Here is a 26,193-nt window from a genome sequence, read left to right as displayed (position 1 = left end):
CTGTGTATGCGGCAGCTATCTGAACCAAGCACACTGTTACCACATAAACCATTTGGTACAGTCATTTCTACTTTATAGTTATAGTATGATCCACGAACAATGGCAGTTTGTGCAGCTCCAGACACATGGGGATTTCATTATTGCCAGTTGCAGTAAGTGCATACACATTCTCTGTGCTTGAAGACAGTGTGTATACTACAAATTATGTCTCTTGCTTGCTTGTGCAGAATTTGTCATTTACGACCACCATCAGTTGTGGCAACTCACAAAAGGTGGAATAGAAATTCACTAAATAACTCGCTACAGTCATGTTTAATGCTCACATTGGCTATGACATTCACAGCAGAGCACTGAGAACATTTCTGAACACTGTTTGGCTGTCTGCGAATGTGTGATGTAGATGTGCAGAACAAGCCTAAGCTCGACCGCTCCAACTACAGGCTAAGCAGGCAACTCCCTATTCCCGAATCGGTAAAAGTCAGCAGACATTGGAAAGCTTTGCCCAGTGGTCATTTGTTTTTGGCTGCAGCCAACCTTAGCTAGCTAACAGTACTGTGTGAGGTACTCATTGTTGACTGCAATGTAAACTGTATCATGTACTTCACTCTATTTTGTACTGTTTCCTTTCCTGGTGCTCAGTGTACGTAATTGTTGCAGTTTGGTTCCTCATTGAACATGTAGTACATAAGATGATTCAGTTTTGATTATGAACAACATTTAAGTTATCTTTACCTCCATGAGTGACTTTTGATTTCACAGAAGCATGAAGTGCAGGTTAAGCTGCCTACACTGCGGGAGGCAGGAGGGGCTTGTTTCACCTGCACAGCTCCTGATCCCATAGCACTCTTTGAAGTTGGACTTGCTTCCTCCGCTCCCCCTCCCTCCCACCTGGCATCGGTCAGTTTACCGTTAACCCTTTAGTCAATAGGTGTTTTCCAGAATAACAATGAAATGCATGTTAGTATGTACCCTTTTTGAATAGCAGTGAATAAACCTGTTCAATTTATTATGCGTTTCTATGTCTACAATGAGGTATGGGGCAGTAAATATTCATACAAATGAATCATGTGGAAAAGTTATACAATATACACACGAAGTGCTTGATTTGTAATGGTATGTGTTGCTATGTCATACCATTACCTCTGACGAAAAAGTGTTAGAATAAGGATTTAAGATGCCTAAATTAAAAACACACCTGGAATGTCACAGTACCATAAAAATCAAGTGCTATATGTATGTCACTCTTACTTAAAGGGATAGCACTGTGTGTGGTTGACGCTAGATCCATGTGCCACAATTACTGGGGATCCATACAAAAATATGGGCCCTATTCCAAAGAAAGATATTATTTGTTACTATGTTTTCTCCTGACTGCACTTTTCTTTAATGTTTGTTGCATTAGCTAATGAGATTGCAGCACGCCATTAATTTGAGGTTGACAACAAAGACATGTTTTGTGCATGACAATATCCACTGGAGAACAGTACAGTAGGTACCATACGCTACTCGAGTGGTAATTGTGTGTGTCCTTATATGTTGTGGTTATACATAGTAATATAATTTAACGGTATTTCTGATATAGGAGCACATCCTTCAGCCCCGAAAAACCAGAATGGTATGGTTCTAATTGTTTAACGTATTGTCTAAACAATATAGACAGTATCAGTAGTAGTGTCCTACTGATCTGGTGGCAGTAGGGTGCTAGTGATTCCTATAAATTGTGGAGAAGACATTGAAATATGTTACATTATCGTGCAGTCACTCTTCCGGAAGGACAGTATTCAGCCATTTTTCTATGTACTTTTGTGGTTCTGGACAAGAAATTATGCCAAAAAGGAAAGATGCATCGAAAGACTATACTTTTCCTTGTCCTCCTGAAAAGAAAATTAAAATGTGCCAGACTGAAACAAGCTGTTGAAAGAATGTTATCACTTATATAAATCTGTACATTTTTGGATCCTGAGAGATCCATGAGTGTGTTTCTCATGTGACTGCAAATTACATCTGTAGGCAACCAGACCACAAGATCTAGCTTTGGGCTCTTGAGATGAAGCTGAATAAGTGCATTGTCCCGTCATTCAGCATTAAGTCCTCACAACTGCTTATGTAATTGTCACCCAATAAGCACAAACTGAAAAGTTCTGTCAACCAATCAGAAGGCCTTTGTACTCATGGTCTCAATGCAACTGGATATATCAGTAATTGACAGTCAATTGAAATTTTGGGCAACCAGTAAATAAGTATGTTTACAGGATGTGGTATCAAACACTCACTTTAACATCTCAGTCCCAGTTCCTGTACTCCACTGCTGAGCCTACACAGTGAACCTCTCACAGTGGTGTGTGATAGAGCTGTCTAAATTCCCTTCTAATTTGATGTTAAGGACTTTTATTCCAAGTGGTAAACAATCTGTCATACACATGAAAGTGACAGCATCCACAAACTGCCCCAAAACATGTTGCAACACACTCATGACTTGTGTAGTTTTCTTAAAAAAAGTTTGAACCCTGTTTCTCACTCTTGTTTTGACTACTGGAAATCACTGCACACACCTACCTGTGTAATGGACTTAAAACCAAAGCCGTATTCTTTTTTCACTTCAGCAGAGTGCACTGTATCTCCAAATGTAAATGACACAGTACAGATTGGTATATTGAAGTGCTCCGTCAGGCTTATACCATGCATGCATCATCACTTTATGGCAAGAAGCAGTGTCAGTTTGACCTGCAACTGAATACTGAATTCACACTTAAATATTCACTACTCTGTGACATAAATGTTTAGTAATGTATTTGAACCATCCTGCCAAAGTCCGCCACTATCTTAGAAACTAGTGCACAGTTCTTGCCTGTTTGGTTCAATGTCTATGAAAAATCCAGTTATATAACCTAAAACCTGCATTCCAGCTTCTCCTTTAGGTTCCAGGCTGCACCAGAACACTGTTTATTTTCTTTCCAAGTCACTCCACCAACGTGACTTAAATAGCAGATTTCTAAATGAATTTTTATGTACGCTATTGCACAACTCAGAATACCAGTATCTCTAATATTGACGATCCCTGTAAGCAGTTGTACTTTTAAAACTAAAATAATGGAAAGATCTGTTTATTCTTTGTTGCAGTTGAGTTCAAAATTGCAACTAGTTCTTACTGCGTTTTGTATGAGAGAACTGTATTTCTGAGTTTGAACTTAAAAAAAAAATTCTTTTTTAGGAATGCTGGATGCAAAATGACATTGGTCTTAAAATAAAAGATTCACAAACATGAGCAGTCCAAACCTCACATGACTGCATTGCCAGAATACAATGTTTTAAGGAAATGTGATGTTCAAGAACAACTTGATAGCACTTACAGATAGCTGATTGAAAGACACAATGATCATATTCACAAAAATTGTTATGTTCTTTCTAAAACTGGAACTGCATACACATGTTGCTTTTGAGCCTTAACTTCATGGACATGATGAATGCATTGGTGTAGGGAATATGAGTGAAACGATATCTTTATACACTAGCTTTTACTGTAGGGAAAATCCCAGTATGGTGATGTTTGTATTTATACAAAAACAGAGGCAAAATTCAAAAGGTAATGTGATATTGAGAAGTTAAGTGTAGAAAAGCATTTTTAAACAGCTGCTATGGCAAGCAAAGGAGAACAAATTAATGATTGTGTACAGGTCACCGTATGGAGGTGTAGAGAAATTTATTTCAAAACTAGAAATAATGCTAAACATTTGAGTGTAATGAAAAAGCTACTGTCCCTCTCTGTGGGAATTTTAACATAAATCTTCTGTGCAATAATAAGCTAAAGGTCATTTTCTGAATATTTTACAGAGTTTTAACATGTTACCCCCATATTACAGGTCATATTCGAATAACACATACATCACAGACTCTCATAGACAATATATTCTCTAACTTAGATTCCAATGAAGTGGACTTAATTAACACTGACCTTGGTTTATCTGATCACATAGCTCTTGTGCTTACAGTTCTCCAATGACTGTGATAAAAACAAGTTCACACAACACGTATAAAAGAATTTTTTCTGATAGGCAGATGGGCTATCAGAACCAAGTGTGAATAATGCATGTATAATCTTTTCTTCTATATTCATGTCACAGTTTAAAATGTTTTTCCCTAATAAGTTACTGAGGTCTAAGTCTTCAGAACAAAAAATGCATAAACCTTAGATAATTACAGGTATTAGAATATTCAGTTTAACCATGAAAAGACTGAACCAAGAAATCAAACTGTCCACAGATCCACAGTTTGTGGTCTATGTAAAAACATACACGAAAATGTACCAAAAGGCAATTGCAAAGACCAAGCTGCTGCATAATGACAAATAAATCAGTAATTTGGATAACAAATGGGAAATTGTAAGAAGTGAAACTAGTATAATTTGAGAAGAGGAAGAAATAACACTTAAAAACAGTGAAAATTATAGGCAAGAAGGAAATGGCAAACTACTTTAACAACTATTTTTTTAAATGTAGCCCATTCACGAAAATTAAAATTCACAATACAAAAAATAATACAGGCTTCAAGGGTTGCTTGTAGCATGAACATTCCTTCAACAAATGAACAGGGAGTAATTAGGGTGTCTATGAACTTAAAACCAAAACTGGCAGCAGATGTGGATAAAGTACCGGTTTCAATCATAATAAGGACTGCAGTGCAGACTGCAAAACCTTCAGCACATATTGCAGATTTGTCCTGTAGTGAACATGTGTTTCTTCAGTGAGACTACTATTTAAAAATAGAGACATGCATAACAGAAAACTACTGTCCCATATCACTTCTTTCTACTGCCTTCAAAATATTAGAGAAACTGATGAAATTCCGAGCCACTAGTTACCTAGCCAATGATGAATTTTGGAATTGTAATCAACGTGGTTTTTGTGCAAAACACAGCACAGATATTGCACCAAAAAATAATAAAAATTTGGAGAGAAACAAAAGTGTAGTACGAATCAATTTAGATCTATCTAAAGCCTTCAATACCCTCTGCATGAAGTCCTCCTTGATCAACTGGAAGCAATAGGTATTACAGGAAGAGCTACAATGTGGTTTCAGTACATCTAAAAAACAGATCACAGATTGTTGAGCTCATTACTGTTAATTCAAATAAAAAAAATAAGATTGGGTTCAAAATGATAAGAAATTCCTTTAGGAGTACCCGAGGGCAGCATCTTAGGGCCACTACTCTTTCTGATGCATGTGAATGACTTACAGTTACAATACGATACAGCCTAAATTGTGTTATATGCAGATGACACATGTCTAATAGTATTTAATTACACTGGTTATAAAATCCTGGATAGTATTGGGACTTGGTTTAGTGCAAATAAACTAACAGTGGATGCAAAGAAAATAAATTACACACAGTTTGGTAAAATGAATCAGGATGAATACATTAATCTAGAAGTGAATGACAGACTAATAGAGAGAGTACAGTTTGCAAAATTGTTAGGAATGTGTATAGTAAAGTTATGAATTGACCATATAAGATTCCTTACACACAAACTTTACTCACCCTACTTTGCACTGAGAGTTACTGCAAATTTTTGCACTTTAGAAGGCATCAGAGTGGCATACTTTAGATATTCTCATTCTGTTGCCTCATATGGAATAGTATTCTGGGCCAAGCTCGAAATTTGATTTAAAAGAAATTTATATCTCGAAATAATGGACTGTTTTACTAATTACCCACAGTCCTACACAATCTGACTGCAGACTGCATTTCAAGAAATCAGGACTACTTATTCTGCATATTTAAACATGTACTCTTAACCAAAGAAAATCTAAGTAATATCTACACAAATGCCAACTGTCACTAGTGTAACACACGGAACAGGAGCGATCTCCAGATGTAACAAAGAAAAAGAGCACAAACTCAGACTCATTTATTTATTATCATCCCAATGATCATATTTGTGATATAGGATTTGTCAGGGTACATTTTAACAACTATATAATATCTTTACAAAATTTGTATCTGTGCTGAATTCATATTAATTTATCTTATGTTTAATACAATATACAACTAATAAGTGTTTTTATAACATAATTTATTATGCACTGATGTAATTTCATTTGTCACATTAACTTAAACATATATTTTATACAGTTGCGCAGAGATATTCGCTTATGCTGCAAGCTATATGGTTACTAAGCTCTATAGTGCATTGTCTCAGTACATTAAAACTTAAAGGATGACATAAATTTTAAGCAAGAACTTGAAAAATTTTTAACTGATAAATGTTGCTTTTCTGTGAATGAATATGTTGAAGATCAAGAAATGGTTGTATAAACTAATCTCCAATATATGTAATGCAATTGTGTGATAAATCCTGTGACAAGTTTATATTTTCATATGTTTCAGTTTATACTATACTACTTTACTATCTATATTACTATTTATTCTATATGTAGTTATTACTGGGAAACGAATTACTATATGCTATTCATATGCAAAGAAATTGTAAATTTACTGTTATGTATTGCAGGCAATTTCACTTTTTGCATTCCCTGTTTTTGATTTCTGTGAATGACAAGTTCAGTATCATTTGTATGATGCCATGGATGCTAAATAGATAAATAAAATATGTGACTAACAAAATCCAAGAATTTTCTGTGGTCTTAAATTTCACTGCTGAAATCAATGCTGCACTTAGCATTTACTATTTACAGGTTACATCTCTAAGCATATTCCAAATATGTACTTTCCAGTACGTTGGATGTTGCTCACTCTTGAGCGAATATTGCTGTCAACGTAATATGTTATAACTAGTTAGACAACTGATATTTCAACACTCTCTTAGTTTGTTGTGGTTATCAAATATTATTTTATCTTAGAGTAAAGCTGTAGAATGGTTTTGGGATTAGTTATTAAAAGCAATGTGTAGAAACGTTAGCAGAATCATTTAAAGGAACATTTCCTGGATACTGTGGATAAATAGATAAAGTTATTTCAAAAAGTTATAATTATAAAGGATCATCATTCAGATGTACAGACTCTTCTGAAGGACAAAATGAAATTTTCTCAGTGTGATACAAAATGTTTAGACCTATTTAACATTTATTTAACATAATGAACGTTTTAAAAAATTGAATATATTAATTACAAAAATTCATATCATAATATTGTATTATATCTAAATGGAACATGGAAAACCTAGAAGTCTACGCAGATCAAACTGGAATCGTATGAAATGCTGTGTCATAGTGGGACCCTGCAGTTCAAACAGAAGCGGTAACAAAAAAATAAAACCAGATAACACTACCAGAGACAATCCATGTTGTGGATGATGTAAGCTTTTCATTATTACTTTTAGTGGGAGTTGGGGAAATGTGGGAAGGTCAATGGGGAATGTGCATGATCCGTCTGAGTTTGACCAAGGGCAGATTGTAATGGTCTAGAGGCTTGGCACAAGCCTTTTGTAAAGTGTATGACTTGTTGGGTGTTTGAGGAGTGCTGTGGTGAGTGTCTTCAGCAGGTGGCGAAAACAAGGTGAAACCATGTCCTGGCATTGTGTGGTTGGCAAATGTGATTTTTTAAATTATTTTATTCACTACACTGATTCTGGAACAAATAAAAATCAGACTATCGCATTATAATGTTTTTCTGCTGACCTCAATGTGATTCCTACATTTTTTGTAGTTTTTCCTATCAAAGAGCAATGCTAATTGACATGGTGATTAGAAAACTCGTTACTGTTTCCACCACAAGATGAAATTTTAAATCAAGGACAGTGCAAGTCATAAAAATATTCACTTGTAGAATGCCTGGAGAGAACTGAGCACAAATTTTGACAAACTACTAGAATTACTGAAACAAGAGTTCTCTGTCTGAAGTTACAGTACCCGCCCAGATTTCAATTCTGGCTACATGTATTTGATCATTTAATGCCACATTATTTACTACACAGTCAATTACAAAAATGATCGGTGGATCCACTGAGAGCACAATATGAGGTGGAACATTTTGAAAGTCCCACTCAGAAAATCCGACAGCATCTTCGACACAATGTATAATTGTAGAGTGCTGCTGCATCCTACAAAGATAAAATTTTGGAAAATCATATTCCAAAATCTGTTTCTGTGGTACTCCAAAATCGTTTCTGTGAAAGAAGTATGTGACACAATTATTGCTCAGATTGACTTCTCAGGACATTTTGCTACATCAAATTTATCTAATTTTGAAGAGTTTGTATTGTATGCAAGTCAATTTCTTCTGAGATCATGTTAAATATATGCCTCTCTTGAATGAAGTAAGCTGAGAAAGAGCTTCAGATACTTTCCACAAATAAATAGTTTGAAACTCTCAGAGGGGCTGTCCGATATCTGCAGTTCCTGTTAGAACCTAATCTGCCAAAGCATGTTACAGATGTAATTTAACTTCTTAAAACGACTGTTACTGTACAAATGATAACGCCTGGGCTTTCCCTCACCTGGAAAGCATTATGAGCCAAAAGCAAATAGCAGTATTAGAAATGCTCTCTATTGAGAGAGACTTAACATGCCACATCATAGGCTTCGATACACGTGTCATTGACATATTCCCTGCTCTTAAAAAGAGATGCAAGAAATACACTTAAGTATACACTTATCAGCCAGGACATTATGACCACCTACCTAATAGCCGGTATGTCTATGTTTGGCTTGGATAAAAACAGTGATGCATCATGGCATGGAAGCAATGAGGCCTTGGTTGGTCGCTGGAGGGAATTGGCACCACATCTGCACACACAAGTCACCTAATTCCCGTAATTTCTGGGAATGAGCTCTGATGGCATGTTTGATCATATTCCAGATGTGTTCAGTTGGTTCCAGATCTGGCAAGATGGAGGGCCAGCATATCAACTGGAACTCGCCACTGTGTTCCTTGAACCATTCCATCTCACTCCTGGCCTTTGACATCGAAAAATGTCACTGCTATCAGGAAACATGATCGTCATGAAGGGGTGCATGGGGCCTTGCACAAGCTCCACTGGACCCATAGATGCCCACGCGAATGTTCCCCAGAGCATAACGGAACTGCTGCCAGCTTGTTTCCATCCCACAGTACAGGTGTCAATGAGCTGTTACCCTAGAAGATGATGGCATGATGAAGAAGGTATCAGAATTTATCAGACCATACAATGCTTTGCCACTGTGCCAACACCTAGTGCAGTTGGTCACGTGCCCATTTTAGTCATAGTTGCCGATGTTGCAGTGTTAACATTGGCACATGCATGGGTAGTCGGCTGCAGAGGCCCATCATTAGGACTGTTTGGTGTACTGTGTTCAGACACATTTGCACTCTTTGCAGCATTAAAGTCTGATGTTAGTTCCACCACAGTGCCTTGCCTGTCCTCCTTTACCTGTTTGTCCAGCCTACAATGTCTGACAACATTTGTAATGAGGGATGGCCTCCAACCCCAAGACATCTGGATGTCATTTCACCCTGGTTTCCCCACATGTTAAAGACACTCACCGCAGCACTCCTTGAACACCCAACAAGTTGTGTAGTTTCCTAAATGCTTGTGCCAAACCTCTGGGCCATTGCAATCTCCTACCACCTGGATGGGTTTATATTGATAGTAAGTCTGTGGTCACTATGTTCTGGCTGATCAGTGTATTTTCCTATAGCATTTATTACGTTACTCATTATACACAGATCAGCCAGACCATTATGACAACTGACCTACCTTTCCAGGTGGCAGCAGTGTCACCTCCTGAGGAATCACTGCTAGTCAGACACATGTATTGCACATATAATATCAGTGAGGGTGCTGTCTGGATTGTCTTCAACATGTGGCAAAAATAAGGTGAAACCATGTCCAGATATTGAGGGGTTGGCCAGTGTGATTTTTTAATTATTTCATTTATCTCTACTATTCACATTCTGAATACCACCCTTTTCTCGGGAAACAATTTCTGTCCAGTATTACATTACAAAGCGCAATGCAATCTGTTACCTGTATATTGCATTTCATAGTCTGTGTTCAATTATTCATTAGATACTTGCAATATATAATCTGTCTAGGCTGCCTGAGTTTATGTGATGAAAAATTTCCTTCACTGCTTACAGCACCAATCTATTATTCTTTCTTCTGTAGTCACACAAACAGGAACTTCAGCAGCTGAATATTTTGACTCCCTTTGTATGATACTTCCAAATACATGAATAATGTTTGCTGCGATTCTTCATTCTCTGCAAATCATACTCTCTCCTACGGTCTCCCCCTCACATTTCCCCTATTTTCACTGAAAGTAATAATGAAAACCTTACATCATCCACAACATGGATTGTCTCTAGTAGTGTTACCTGATTTTATTTTTTAGTTACCTCTTCTGTTTGAACTGCGAGATCCCACTATGACAAAGCATTTCATATGATCCCAGTTTGATCTGCTTACACTTCTACATTTTCCATATTCCATTTAGATATAATACAGTATTATTTATATGAATTTTCATAATTAATATATTCATTTGGTTAAAAAGTGGTTTTCATCTTTTAGTTCCTTACTTTTGTGTACACAATATACTGTAAAAACCTTTTACATAGAGCAGTGTTTGAAGTAGGCATTTATCTGCATTGTTAAAAGTGATGCACATGATTACCACATTTTTCCAAACAGGGAATCCCATGGCTGGACACTTGTAAGGATATTCAGCTAAGATGCTTCCATGTTTCACCCCTTGCTGCTGCAGCTCGGAAAATCGCTATGAGCAGATTCGACAAAGACAATTACATACCCTATCAGAAACTTGAAGAGAACACTGGTATTGTTAAAAGGAGGTGTGTATCACTGAATTTTTAATAAGATTTAATATTTGTTCTTTAATGTGTGATAAAACCTGTAAAACATACCTTATCTTTGCTGAAATTTTGTCAGTGTCATACAGAATTTTTAGGCTTATTTAACATTTATTTAATATACTTACTGAATATCAAATGTTCAAATGTGTGTGAATTCCTAAGGGACCAAACTGCTGAGGTCTTCGGTCCCTAGAGTTACACACTACTTAAACTAACTTATGCTAAGAACAACACACACACACACACACACCCATGCCTGAGGGAGGACTAAACTGCCGGCAGGAGGGGCCGTGCAGTCCGTGACATGGCGCCTCAAACTGCACGGCCACTCTGCGTGGCTAATGAATATCCTTATATGTGTTATACCAAACATATTTGTTCACTGAGGCCCAAACAATAAAGTAGTGCCAGTGTTCAGAGCATTATTAGCATATTCTGATACTTACCACATTAAAAGTATGAAATACTGCATGTATTTTCTTTTGATTCAATGTAGGCTTGGTCGACCTTTGACACTGTCAGAGAAAGTTCTGTATTCTCACCTGGATGAGCCAGACAAGCAGGACATTAAGCGTGGCACAAGCTATCTTCGGCTGAAGCCAGATCGTGTTGCAATGCATGATGCTACTGCACAAATGGCAATGCTACAGTTCATTTCATCAGGCGTACCAAAAGTTGCTGTCCCATCAACAATACATTGTGATCACCTTATTGAGGCACAGGTATGTATCATTTACAATAAAAGACTGTCCATTAGAAGACAAGTGGCTTATAGAGTGACCATGTAACAGGTCAAGCTACATCTATACTCTGGAAACCATTGTGAAGTGCATGGCAGAAGATACATCCCATTGTACTAGTTATTAGGGTTTCATCTCATGTTTGAATGCCTCCCTGTGTGCAGTAATTATTCTAATCTTTTCCTCATGATCCCTATGCGACTGATACATAAGGAGTTATAGTGTATTCCTACAATCATCATCTAAAGCCATATCTTGAAATTTTGTTAGTAGACTTTCTCAGGATAGTTTACATCTATCTTCAAGAGTCTGCCCGTTCAGTTTCTTCAACATCTCTGAAACACTCTCCCATGGGTCAAACAAACCTGTGACCATTCATGCTGCCCTTCTCTGTATATGCTCAATATCTCCTGTTGGTCCTATTTAGTATGAGTCCAACACACTCTAGAAGTGGTTGCACAAGTAATTTGTAAGCAATCTCCTTTGTAGATTGGTTGCACTTCCCCAGTATTCCACCAATAAACCAAAGACTACCACCTGCTTTACCCACAACAGTGCCTATGTAATAATTCCACTTTGTATCCCTACAAAATATTACACCCGGGTGTTTACCTAATTCTGAGTGTGGCTCATTGGTACTATAGTCATAGGATAATACGTTTTTTCATTTTGTGAGGTGCACAATTTTTTGTTTCTGAACATAAACAAGTTGCCAGTCTTTGCACCACTTTAAAATCTTATCAAGATCTGACACCATTTATGCCACTTCTTTCAGACAGTACTTCATTACAGATAACAGAATTGTCTGCAAAAGTCTGAGGTTGCTATTAATATTGTGAGTAAGGTCATTAATATATGACTCAAACAGCAAGGGTCCCAACACACTGGGGCACATCCAAAGTTCCTTCTACATCTGATGCTGACTCTCAATCCAAGATAACATGCTGTGTCCTCCCTATCAAAAAGTTCTCAATCCAGTCTCCATAACACAAACTGAAAGACCTGAAGTAAAAAAAAAAACACTGAAGGACTAGATGGTATATCCACTAAACTAATTAAATGCTGCTTATAATGGATAGTAAAGCCATTAGCCTGCCCAATAAACTTTTCTATAGAAAAAGGAATATTTCCATTGTGCCTGAAAAAGAGTAAAGTAATCCATATAAATAAAGGAGGCTGCAAAAAAGACCCAGGAAATTAGACCTATAATTATTACATCCGTACTCTCTAAAATAATAGGATCCATAATAAAAGACAGAATGTTAAATTTTCCACAAACATGCAATATTCTCAATGGTGAACAACATGGATTCAGAAAGGGCAAATCTTCCAAAACAGCAATAGCTGAATTCATGACACTTGTAACTAAAGCACTTGATGAACAGAAGAAAGTCTGTGGTATGTTCCTGGACCTATCTAAAGCATTTGATTGTGTACGCCATAACATCCTATTAGAAAAGCTCCATTGTTATGGTATAAGGGGGAAAGCAGTAGACATCATTAAATCATTTTTGGAAAATAGAAAGCAGTGTGTAGAAATAAAGCAAAAAGTGAAAAATAATGTTAAAAGTGTCTTTTAAAATTCTGAAACTGTGAAACATGGGGTTCCTCAAGATGCGTCCTTGGTCCATTACTTTTCATTCTGTATGTCACTTATATGACCAAAACAGTATCTAACAGTGTAGTCATGTATGCAGATGACACTTAATTTGTTGTTTCCAGTTCTACAACAGATGACCTGCAAGAGAAGGTTTTGCTAAATCAGAAAGGTGGAAACAATTATTTCAGGGAAAAAAGTCTCTTCATATTAGACACACTCTACAAACAATGTACTATGGACTAGTATATTCACACCTCTCATATAGCATCCTGGTTTGGGGCAATGCTCCAAATATGCACACACAAAGGGTATTAAGATTACAAAAGAGAACAGACGATGCATCGCAAAAGTACCACCAAGAGAATCCTGCAGAAATAAATTCAGGGAGCTAAAAATTTTAACAGTAGTATCAGTATATATATACTGATAACATTTTCTATTTAAAAACTAACTGCACTGCACTGCTAAACAAAGAATATCATGAACATAATACAAGAATAAAAAGTGACTATGATATAGAATGTAGTAGGCTGAAATTAACAGACAAAGAACCTGTAAATGCTGGGCACATACTGTACAACAGTTTACCACAGTGTATAAAGATGATAGAAAGTATGTCTCTTTTTAAAAGAAAATTAAAAAGACATCTGATCAATATTTTCCCTTACAGTGTTAAAGAATATCTTGAATTAAAAAATTAAATAGTGTGCCAGTACACATTTTTTATAATGTACTTTTAACGTCATTTTTTTTAAATTCTATGAAATGTATGTAAATGTACTATCTTTTTGTAACTAGCAAATATATGTAACAGACAGACTATAAATGCAATCATACATAAATTGGTATGTATCACTGTATTTTTCTGCTCTGTATGTGAAATTTATGTGAACATGAAGTGTCCAATATCGTTGTAAGAAATGATCCACAGACAAATGAAGAATAAAGAATAAGTTATTTCATGTCATCCTTAGTATGCTGAACTCCTCTCACATCTATATTCTTCTGTGAAATTAATAATAATAGAGTCTGAAAAATAAAATAAGGTCTGAAATTGGTGATATACTTCTTCATGTATGAGTACATCCACATCTATACTCTGTGAATTACTTAAAGTTCATGGCATAGAGTACCTTTTATAACAAGTGGTGTCCTTATGCCTAGAAATACATTTTAGCTTACAAGGTTTTCATCATTATATAATGAGGTGGAATATTCAGTTAAATGTAACTTTTTATCAACATATTTCTACATGAAACTCAGTGCAGCATTAGAATCAGCACACCAGGAATATCACTCTGAATAATTAATATAAGTGGGAAACAGTTTGATGGATGTCCAAATATCTGAACACCTCCCTCATGTATTCATGTATACTACTTTAAAAAGTACAGGATTTGAGAAATAAGCAAAGGGAAAAAGAAGCAGAATTAGTTATTAATAGGTGTGTGTGTGTTTGTGTATACATGCATGCATGCATACATGAAGGTGTATATACTGACTGCAGAGTGATAATTTGTATTCTACTTGAATTTATCATTGTCATATTTACAAGAACAGTAGCTGAGTGAGACTTGGAACATTCTAGGTGGGTGATGAAAAAGACCTTGCGAGAGCCCAAAATATAAATAAAGAAGTATATGATTTTCTGTGTTCAGCTGGTGCCAAGTATGGAGTTGGAGTATGGAAACCTGGTGCTGGGATTATTCATCAGGTTAGTTTACTCCTCACACTTTTCAGTTTTAAAAAAAGTCAATGCTAATATTGATTTATTTCAGAAACTAGAAAAACTGCAGCATCTCTTACATCAAGCCGTAGCTACTCTCAGCTAAGAATAAGCATTAGTAACAATGGTTTTATATGAGAGCTCCGTTCTGCCACAGGTACTGAGAATGGATGATGGTATTAGGAAGTGTAGCAAGTATCTTAGTGCTGGCATAATATGACATGCTTGACTTTTCAATTTCACCAGAGATATAGGGGCTTGTGCTCCTTTACAGTAGCAAAAATCTGTATATCCTTTTTCCTCTAGTAAAATACAGGATACCCCAAACCTTAAGAATGGAAGTTATACAGATGCAGAAGATCCTAATCAGAGTGCTTTATGATAAGATACTAATTCTTGGAGTTGATGCTGCGTCTTTTAATGATGTAAACAACTGACATCTTACAGCAATAAGTTAAACTAAAAGCAACTGTTCAGTGTGATAACTGCCAGTCTCAGTCCATGCATAATAATATTTTGAAGTGTCTCTGTTGTCTAATGTGTTCCAAGTAGACCACCTTAGGGTTGGATCCTTACAATATTATTACCTCCAAAAACCCTGGGCTGGATCATTATAAAACTTCTCTCTCTTCTCTCTTTCCGCCTCTGTCTCCGCATCCTGCCCAGCCCCTGTCTCTCTCTCTCTCTCTCTCTCTCTCTCTCTCTCTCTCTCTCTCTCTCTCTCTCTCTCTCCCCCCCCCCCCTCCCTCCTACCCCTCAGTCCCATGCCCCACCTACCCTCTGCCACTCCTTTTCTGTTTTCCTATCAGGCAGTTTTCCATGTTACATAATTGTGCATGTAAGTAGAGTTGTGAAAGCTGAAATATGCCAGCCACTGTTTATTTTATGATGTTTATAGAGTACTGGAATCTTGGAATTGCACATGATGGTAGTTTCCTTGTTTTGTAGATAATCCTTGAGAATTATGCATTCCCAGGACTGTTACTGATTGGAACTGACTCTCATAGCACAAATGGTGGAGGGCTTGGTGCCCTCTGTATTGGAGTTGGTGGAGCTGATGCTGTTGACGCAATGGCCAATATTCCATGGGAGCTCAAATGCCCTAAGGTAAGTATACAGCCAAGGAAATATAATTTACAGAATGATTCTGCAGTCTTCAATATACTGAGATTCTGAATGCCACGTTATATTTTAAAACACACTCTCTTTCCAAAGAGCACTTTCTCTTCACTGTGTTCAAGTGTGCTATTAAGGTTGAATTCTGCTGATAAGATCTATTTCATATGTATTTGGGCTTTCTTTGAATAACATTTAGCCTATTATTCAAGAGCTTCCCCCCTTTACCACTCACAAAACCTTCCCATGCTCTGGTTTGGGGCCTTCCTGTCACGGCCTCTTAAGCTCCTCTGCTTTTTTGTGTTTTTATAATGCTTAATTCACATCTATTATTTTTCTGAGCATGCCTTATTCCATTATGTTTTATGTGGCTAGCTCAGTTACTTGAAGTCTTTTGTAACTTCTTTCACTCAATTTATGGTGGCCCTGGATTTCTTAGCTCAGATACTCCTGCTTGTGGCCCTGGATTTCTTAGCTCAGCTCCTCCTGATTAATCTTTTGATGCTCGCCCTAGAGATGTACTAACAAAAATTCATGCTTTTTCTGTTTTTTAACTGTCAGTTTATTGGTTCATGTGCACAGCTTCTTATTTTTCCGTTTCTTTCAAATGTTCTCTTCTATTCTGAGGCCTTATATCTATCTTAATACAATCCTTATATTTCCAGTTCCTTTAGTTTCTGTTTTCCACTTATGAGCTGTACATTTAATTGCATATAATGCATGTTGCCTTATCACTGGGCTTTTGTAGCTCAGTTCTACTCTGGTGGATACTGAATTTTTGTTGTAAATTGCTTGTGTATGTTTGGAAGCCAGTTATAGTTTCTTAACCATATTCTTTTTTGCTTTTCATCCTGTCCATTTGGCTACATTCGTTCTCCCAGGTATTTGAATTTGCCTACCTTCTTAATTATTCAAGATGTTGTTTTCTACTCCATATTAATTTTCCTTACTTGTGTCTTTTCGTACGATATTTCCAGACATATATTTTGGTGTGTTTCATGTAGTTTTTGTTTGAGTATATTTACCTGGTCTCCTGTGGCACTTAGGATAACTGTCTTGTCAATGAAGGCTAAGCTGTTTGTATTGATATTGTCTTCATTGTAATCCAGTCTTACATCTCTCACATCTTCCTTTGTGGATTATCTTCTCCATTCCTGGATTATTTTCTTGAGAAATACATTAAAATGTGTTGGCAAAAATCCTTCACAGTGGTCGCTCATGAGTGTACATTTTGGATGTTCACAGGTTTTTTTGATTCAGATGAAATGGAATGTGTGACATAGCATCTGCTGTATAATGGTTATGATTATGAACAAATTTATACAACTGCAGCCATTGCCAATGATAATAATAATAATAATAATAATAATAATGACATCCAATGTAATTTTACTATATAGTGAGTGAATTGGCTTTCGGAGGAGTCTTCTACCATTTAATGGAATTTATGCCAACTGTCAAGCTAACAAAGATAAATGTCTGCTACTAAGTACTACCACCTAGTGGCATTAACATAAATTTGTAGTTGACTGGTAAGGCCAAGCTGTGCACACCATGAACCATGCATGTTGCTTATCAAATCCATATTATTTGACCCATAATGAAATTATGTCAGGCCAGCTGCACATGTGCAAAAACATCTTAAAACATGAGCAACTGAAGATGTGTTCCTGACCCTGATCGCAATTTCACAGAGTCTAGAGGAGCAGCAATGTAGTACAGCATCATAGATTTACGTGCTGTATATTTCAAATTACCACATATATGTTACATTTAACAGTGCTCAAATGAAAATAACTCGTAAATACACGCAGTGTCAAAACTTAGGGCGTTTACGTGCTCTTACGCAGCAGCCACAATTGGCTCATGGCCCTGTCTCCATCCTCTTTTGACTCAGAAAGATCTGATATTTCTCCATAGAATCACACTTCAGAATTGGTATTTGTTGTGAGTACCCCAGTCTTGTGGTCTGCGCAGAATTTATCTAAAATTTTAAATAGTATTTGTCTTTCTATTGTGCCTTCTTAAGATCCACAATTGTCAAGATCATCCTTTTGTTTCTTAGTTTCCTTATTTATATGATGAAATTCAGCTTGAGTGTCAGTTCAGTACATAACATTCCTTTTATAAATTCTGCTTGGTAATTAGCTGTCTGTCAGCTTTTACACCCTATTTAGCAGGAATTTTGAGAATATCTTGCAAGTGACTGGTTATCTTGATAGTCCTTGGTAATTATTCAAATATTTGAGATTTCCTTTCTAGAGATGGGCATGTTATTTCCATCTCCGGTATTTTCCCCTTTTCCCATATATCTTTCACGAGTATGGAGATGTTTGCTACTATCTTATTACATGCCCATATTAATATTTCAGCAAATACTTGAGCTTCTCCTGCCCCCTTATTATTCTTTAGCTCCTTGATCACACTTCATACATCTTCTTGTGATACATCCTATGACTGTTGAATGCTTTAGGCTAATTTGTTTCTAGTCTCTCTTGTGATATTCTGTAGCTCAATAACTGAGTGAAGTACTCAACTAAGATCTGCAGTTATCTTTGTGAGTCACTGCCACTCTGACAATTTGAAAGTTAGTCCTCTGACAGTGTATCTTCTCATTTCACATTTGATCACACTAGAATATTCTTCTGTGTTATTTTTTGTGAAGCTTTATTCTATTTCATCCAGTTCACCTTTATCTGCTTTTCATTTGATTCTTTGAAGAACTCTTCCTGTCTGCTTTCTAGTTCCTTTGAACTGATCCCATTTACTCTCTGTTTTGCTGCTATTCCAAGATTCATGTCTCGGATTGGCAATTATTCTTGTGACAAAAATAGCCAAACTTAAATGTTTCAGCAGGTGTACTAAGTGGTTTTTCCAGTTTAAGTTTTCATCAACATGCAAACCTAACTCTTTAGAACTCTCTAATCTGTTTATTGATCCTTGTTGGTGAACTAGTTTAAAAGGAGTTGGCAGTTTTTTTGATAGTACAAACATGGAAGAACAGTGATTTGCGAAAGTTTAAAGTTAGTTGTGCAAAACCAATCAGAACTTTCACAAAACATCTTACTCCTGTTTCAAATAAAATGACTGATCATTAGCATATGGCAGGAGCAGTAATGGGGCCAATAATCTAACCATGTGGGACACCCACTGTAATTTAAAATAAGGCAAGGGCACTAGTGGACCAATAATCTAACTCTGTGGGACGCTCGTTGTAATTTCTCCCTATGCTGGTGATGTGGTATCCCTCTTTTTACTGCTCAAACAAACTAGGATAACTTTCTGATTTACATTTCTTAATAAGAATGAAACCACACATTGAGAGAGAAATTCACACTCAGCTATAAATAGCAACATGTGATCAACACTGGTTGGAGTCCAGGTGGCAAATACACATAACAATTCAACTCATAGCACCTAAAGATGATGGAAGGGTTGTCATTGAAATACTGACCCTAAATGCGAAACAACAATTCATCTGTACACTTGGAAGTACACCATTAATCAGTGATTCTGAGAACACCTGGAGGATCATACATAAACAACTGTCCCAGTAGAGTGGTCCTTTTGAAATCCATACTGTGATGGCTAAGTGTCCCACTGTTACACAGGTGACTGACAACCCTGGAGTCCATTAACTTTTACAAAATTTATAAAATCATGTAAGGAATGACACTGCCATTGAGACTGTGGAGTGCCCTTCTTCTAGATAGGCTTAACGATGTGGTGTTTTAATCTGTCTTGGAAAACATGCTGAATTAATTATGTATTACATAAGTGACTAAGAACATACCATATTATAGGATCACATGTTGTTAGTATCTTATGGGAGATATTATCCACCCCATATAACTATTTTCTTTTTGTGATCATAATTATCTTCCTTATTTCAGATGGGGATGAGAGATTAATTTTTATTTCACTAAATATCCTCTGTATTGGTACATTAGTCTAATATTTTGCTTTTCTCATCTGAACTACCTACACCAATTTTATCACCTATTTCAAAAATTAATCATTAAAAATACTTGCTACACATTAACTGTAATTTACAATGCTCCTATTCTCTTTAACAGAAATAAAGTCTACTTACAAGGCTTCTTCCATCTTACTTTTCCATACTGATTTGATTTTATTGTATGATCAGTCAATTTCAGGAAAGATGTGCATACTAATGGAGCTTTTACAACTTTTCGTAATATGAAAGAATTTCTGAATAATTACTTGTTCCGGTCATATTGCACATCTCCCTTTTTTGTTGTGAAGATATTCTGATACCTATAATTATTCAAATTTCTTTAATGACTTGCCATTATTACATTCATTCATCTTTTCAGGGAAACTAATTTAAAAAATTAATAGAAACTCATTAAGAAATATGTTGAATTTACTGCTAGCATCAGGCTCATTGTAAATCATCATCCCACCTTTTAAGATTTCTTAAAAATTTCAAATAGTTTTGACATTAATTAGCCTCACTGTTTTTTTTAGTGTTTTTGAATAGTGCATGGAGCTAAGTTGTGTGAGTGACTGTGCATTATGATTTCCTTTACCACAAGAAATGCATTTGTATAACTTCCTCATATTGTGTGACTACATTATACAAGGTCCATTCAGAAAATTACAGAACTTTGTCCACAAAATTTTTCTATACTCACCTTTTACTTATTTTGCATGCTCTCCTTCGAAATACTCTCCTCCACAATTGATAAACTGCTCCCAATATTGTTCCCACTTTTGGAAGTGGTCTTGATATGCCTCTTGCTGGATCGTGCGAAGTGCCGTCTCTGAATTTTCTTTCATCTTGTCTATCGTTGCAAATCTTCATCCGTTCAATGGTGCTTTCAACTTTGGAAATAGAAAAAAGTCCACAGGGGCCAGGTCTGGAGAGTTCAGAAGGTGAGGCAGTGGTTTCATTTTTTGTGCAATAGTCATGCACCAATAGTGATGAATGTGTGGGTGCTTTATGACGATGCAAGAGCCATGAATTGTCTCACCACATTCCAGGCCATTTCCTTCTCATGTTTTCTCGCAGGCATCACAATACGTCCCGATAGTACCATTGATTAACAGCTTGTCCCTGTGGCACGAATTCATGATGAGCCAATCCTTTCAAAGTCAAAGAAAATTATCAGCATGGGTTTGACATTTGACCTGAATTGTTGAGCATTTTTTTGGTCTTGGAGAACCTTTCCCGACCCAATGTAAAGACTGAACCTTTGTCTCTCTCTTAAGGAACATATTATTCTCATTTGTGTGATCTAAAAGCTCTTCACAGATTGTGAGGTGAAGGTCTCTCTGGTCTTTTCTAATGAGCTGTGGGATGAGCTTGGTGGCAATACAATGAAATGTTACACTCTTCTGGAATCTCTCAGACTGTCAGTCTTCAATTGGCACACACAATTTCATTGACATTCTTGACATGAGTGTCATTAGTAGACTTTGAAGGGTGTCCTGAATAACAGTCATCTTTAACTTCTATCCAGCCATATTTAAACCATGTGAACCACTCATAACACCGAGTATGGCTTAAGCATGCATCACCGTAGGTTTTGTGCATCTTTTGGTGTGCCTCCGTAAAGGTTTTCTTGAGTTTCATGCACAATTTATTACAGACACGTCACCCCTCTAACTCTGCCATCTCGCTCGAAATTCGCAAACTGTGCAACACAACGTTCTATTCAATACAGTACTGAACAATAACCAACGGACATACGACAATGAAACTTCTGGCAGTTATATATTAAACACAGGCATCTGCAGGCATGTCAGCCACAGTTCCCTTCAACACACCATTGGCACAAAATTAGGAATGTTTCAGAATTTTTTGAACAGATCTTGTATAGAAGACTAATACCGATAAAATCTTCTCAAACTTCCATCCATCAGAATTCTGTGACATTTCATTGAGTATCATTCTCATCATTGTCTGCAAAATTGTAGAGATTGTGTGGGTGTCCCATGTGTATACCTGAGTGGTGGACGCCTCTCGTCACCCTTTCCTCCAGGTGCAGGGTCTGGCAACCAGTGGTGTGGAGCACAGACTGCAATTTGATCATGCTGCATTCCATCTTGCCCAGACTTGTGAAGCATCAACTGCGGGCTTCATTCTTGGTGTGAAGTTGTTAGTGCAGGGTATCATGCCAAACATAGCTGACAGCCCTCATCCCTAGTGCTGAGACTGTCATGGAGCCTTATCTCAGTACATTGTTTGATGATACTCTCCCAAGGGCCACTAGCTCGGCACAATATTTTTTTTTTTTTATCAAGTTCAAAAGTATGTTCCTCATTGAGGCTGGATTCTGCCACTGATGTATCTTTATGCCCCAGACATATGCATCTAATGCGTTCCGCACAGTGTTGCAAGATATTGATATATACTGGATATTTGCAATTGTAATTTGTCCATTACAGAGCCAAGCATGTCCTTATTTTTTTTCACGTTTGAAACATGGCCTAGATGTTGTCTGTGGTCCAAGCTCCCCGACCACAGGTCACCAGACCCCACACCTGGGCGAAGGGGTGAGTAGAGACTGCAATTCTGCTCAGGCATATATATGGGGCACCCCCACAATCTCAATACCTCTCCAGAAGATGATGAGAGAGGCAGTCATTGAAATATCACAGAATTTCAGTGTATCCATCTGGATGGAAGCCTGAGAAGATTTTATTAGCAGTGTGTGCTCGGAAGGTCTATGTTCACATATAAGAGTTCTGCTATAAACTTGGGTACAAAAATGTATCATTGATACTAAATTATTAATACCTAACAGCATGTCTGGATTACTTTTCCTGTCAAATTCCTTCAATAAATTTACCTTAAAACCAAACCTACAACCCCTTTCCTGGTCACCATGACCAACTATATCCTCATCCACAGTTACTTTATCTTTGAAGGCGTGACCTAGAAACAGATCCACAGTACAACAATGGACACCTACATGGCATTATCCTTTGTCAACTTATTCATGGGCCATCTAGAGGAATTTCTCCTAACCAACCAGAAACCCAGCCCATAACCTGGTACAGATTCATTGATGACACCTGTGTGATCTGGACTGAGGGTGAGGTAATCCTATCCACATTCCTCCTGAACCTCAACATCTTCTCCCCCACTTATTTCAGCTGGTCCTCCTCAGCCCCACAAGTCATCTTCCTCAAGGTTGACCTCCACTTCAAAGATCGCTACATCAGTACCTCTTTCTACATCTACATCTACATCCATACTAAGCAAACCACTGTGAAGTGCATGGCATGTGCAGCTGCTTGCAGTCAAACCTCAGTGGCCACAGACAATGGTCATGTGTGAGTGAATTGTGCTTGCTGGAATGTGTGTATGTGTTTCTACTTTAGAAGTAGGCTTTTTGGCTGAAAGCTCTTGTGCCTGTCTGCGAGTCAAAATCTCCACTATATGGTGAACAGCAATCCATCCTTTTCATAATACTGTCATTATTCCATCCTGGATTTTCCATTGTTTGATTTTCTCTCATTCTTTCTTTCTTTATTCTAAGTTCCTGATAAGGAAACTTTAATGGTTAAAAATCATAAACTTAGTTTCTATCTTTTCTTGTCACAGGTGGCATTTTCTAAATTCCTGTGTGGCATGAAAAGTCACTTTACTGTCCCAGTTATTTAATTTTTCCTGCTTTATGTTTTCTTGAAATGCTCAAATTAAGAAGAGCTCAGCGAGTATTTTAAAAGCTTTATCATATTATGGTTAAACTATATCCCGATCATTAAAATTGAATTCCACTTTAAGGCTACAGATACTGGAGGTACTTTGGGTCAAGTATGCTAGATCAGTCTAGATGTAGTAGAGGTCAGAGAAGTAAAATTTCTGGCAGATGAATGTAGCGTAATATAAGGATTGGCAGAAATGGTGTAACAGGAGTAGGATTCATTACGAACAGGAATGCAGGGCACAGAGTGAGTTGTGAACAGCTCACTGATACAGTTGTTCTTATTAGATTAAACAGTGAACCAACACCACCATCAATACTTCAGGTACACATGTATTCATCGCCTGCAGGAGATGAAGCGACAGATTAAGTATTTGAGGATATTGAACAAATAATTCAGTATGTAAAGGGAGATGAAAATTTAATAATCATAGGGGATTGGAACTGTTGTTACAGGGAAAGAGCTAGAAGGAAGAATTACAGGAGAATATGGTTTTGATCCCCCCCCCCCCCCCCCTTGCTCCCCCCATGAACCATGGACCTCGCCATTGGTGGGGAGACTTGCATGCTTCAGCGATACAGATAGCCGTACCGTAGGTGCAACCACAACAGAGGGTCATCTGTTGAGAGGCCAGACAAATGTGTGGTTCCTGAAGAGGGGCAGCAGCCTTTTCAGTAGTTGCAGGGGCAACAGTCTGGATGATTGACTGATCTGGCATTGTAACACTAACCAAAACGGCGTTGCTGTGCTGGTACTGCAAACGGCTGAAAGCAAGGGGAAACTACAGCTGTAGTTTTTCCCAAGGGCATGCAGCTTTACTGTATGGTTAAATGATGATGGTGTCCTCTTGGGTAAAATATTTTGGAGTAAAATAGTCCCCCATTCAGATCTCCAGGCGGGGACTACTCAGGAGGACGTTGTTATCAGGAGAAAGAAAATTGGCGTTCTACGGATTGAAGCATGGAATGTCAGATCCCTTAATCAGGAAGGTAGGTTAAAAAACTTAAAAAGGGAAAGGGATAGGTTAAAGTTAGATGTAGTAAGAATTAGTGAAGTTTGGTGGCAGAAGGAACAAGACTTCTGGTCAGGTGAATACAGGGTTATAAATACAAAATCAAATAGGGGTAATGCAGGTGAAGGCTTGATAATGAATAAAAAAATTGGAATGCAGGTAAGCTGCTACAAACAGCATAGTGACCGCATTATTGTAGCCAAGATAGATATGAAGCCCACACCTACCACAGTAGTACAAGTATATATGCCAACTAGCTCCACAGATGACAAAGAGATTGATGAAATGCGTGATGAGATAAAAGAAATTATTGAGATAGTGAAGGGAGACAAAAATTTAACATTCATGGATGACTGGAATTCGGTAGTAGGAAAAGGAAGAGAAGGAAACATAGTAGGTGAATATGGAATGGGGGTAAGGAGTGAAAGAGGAAGCCGCCTGGTAGAATTTTGCACAAAGCATATAACTTAATCATAGCTAACACTTGGTTCAAGAATCATGAAAGAAGGTTGTAAACATGGAAGAGGCCTGGAGATATTAGAAGGTTTCAGTTAGATTATATAATGTTAAGACAGAGATTTAGGAACCAGGTTTTAAATTGTAAGACATTTCCAGGGGCAGATGTGGACTCTGACCACAATCTATTGGTCATGAACTGCAGATTAAAACTGAAGAAACTGCAAAAAGGTGGGAATTTAAGGAGATGGGATCTGGATAAACTGACAGAACCAGAGGTTGTAGAGAGTTTCAGAGAGAGCATTAGGGAATGATTAACAAGAAGGGGGGCAAGAAATACAGTAGAAGAAGAATGGGTAGCTTTGATAGATGAAATAGTGAAGACAGCAGAGGATCAAGTAGGTAAAAAGACGAGGGCTAATAGAAATCCTTGGACAACAGAAGATATGAGGGCCGTTCAGAAAGTAACCTCCGGTTGATTTAAAAAAATACACCAAGTTAAATAAAAATATTTTAATATATACATCTTACAACTACATCTTTGCACTATTTTTCTACATAGTCTCCATAGCGATTGAGGCACTTATCGTATCTCTTCACAAGCTTTGAAATTCCTTCTGCATAAAAATCACCCGCTTGTGCCTGGAGCCAGCCTGTGACCGCATCTTTGAGCTCTTCGTCGTCATCAAACCGCTGTGACCCGAGCCATTTCTTCAAATGCATGAAGAGGTGATAATCACTTGGCGCCAGGTCTGGGCTGTAAGGTGGATGGTTGATAACGTCCCACTTGAAGGACTCAAGAAGGGCCGTTGTTCTGCGAGCAGAGTGAGGACGGGCGTTCTCGTGCAAAAAAACGATACCGGAAGTCAGCATACCACGACGTTTGTTCTGTATAGCCCGTCGTAACTTTTTTATTGTTTCACAGTACACGTCTTGATTAATGGCCGTACCACGTTCCATGAATTCAACCAACAACACCCCTTTGGCATCCCAAAACACCGTTGCCATCAGTTTTCTGGCAGAAAAATCTTGCGAGGCTTTTCTTGGTTTGGT

General features: G+C 37.4%; 1 protein-coding gene across 1 annotated transcript in view; it reads left to right on the top strand.

The window, feature by feature from the left end:
- Window positions 1-26,193, top strand: part of LOC124776460 (aconitate hydratase, mitochondrial-like) — a 161,283-nt gene that overhangs the window by 34,692 nt on the left and 100,398 nt on the right. The window contains exons 2-5 of the mRNA XM_047251469.1: window positions 10,629-10,789; window positions 11,307-11,532; window positions 14,739-14,864; window positions 15,825-15,983. Coding sequence (XP_047107425.1) covers window positions 10,629-10,789; window positions 11,307-11,532; window positions 14,739-14,864; window positions 15,825-15,983 — 672 coding nt within the window. The remainder of the gene's footprint in view (window positions 1-10,628; window positions 10,790-11,306; window positions 11,533-14,738; window positions 14,865-15,824; window positions 15,984-26,193) is intronic.

The sequence above is a fragment of the Schistocerca piceifrons genome, chromosome 2 (genome assembly GCF_021461385.2).
Source record: "Schistocerca piceifrons isolate TAMUIC-IGC-003096 chromosome 2, iqSchPice1.1, whole genome shotgun sequence".
Taxonomy (NCBI): domain Eukaryota; kingdom Metazoa; phylum Arthropoda; class Insecta; order Orthoptera; family Acrididae; genus Schistocerca; species Schistocerca piceifrons.
The sequence above is the reverse complement of the archived record's forward strand: the minus strand, read 5'-3'. Positions and strand labels throughout refer to the sequence as shown.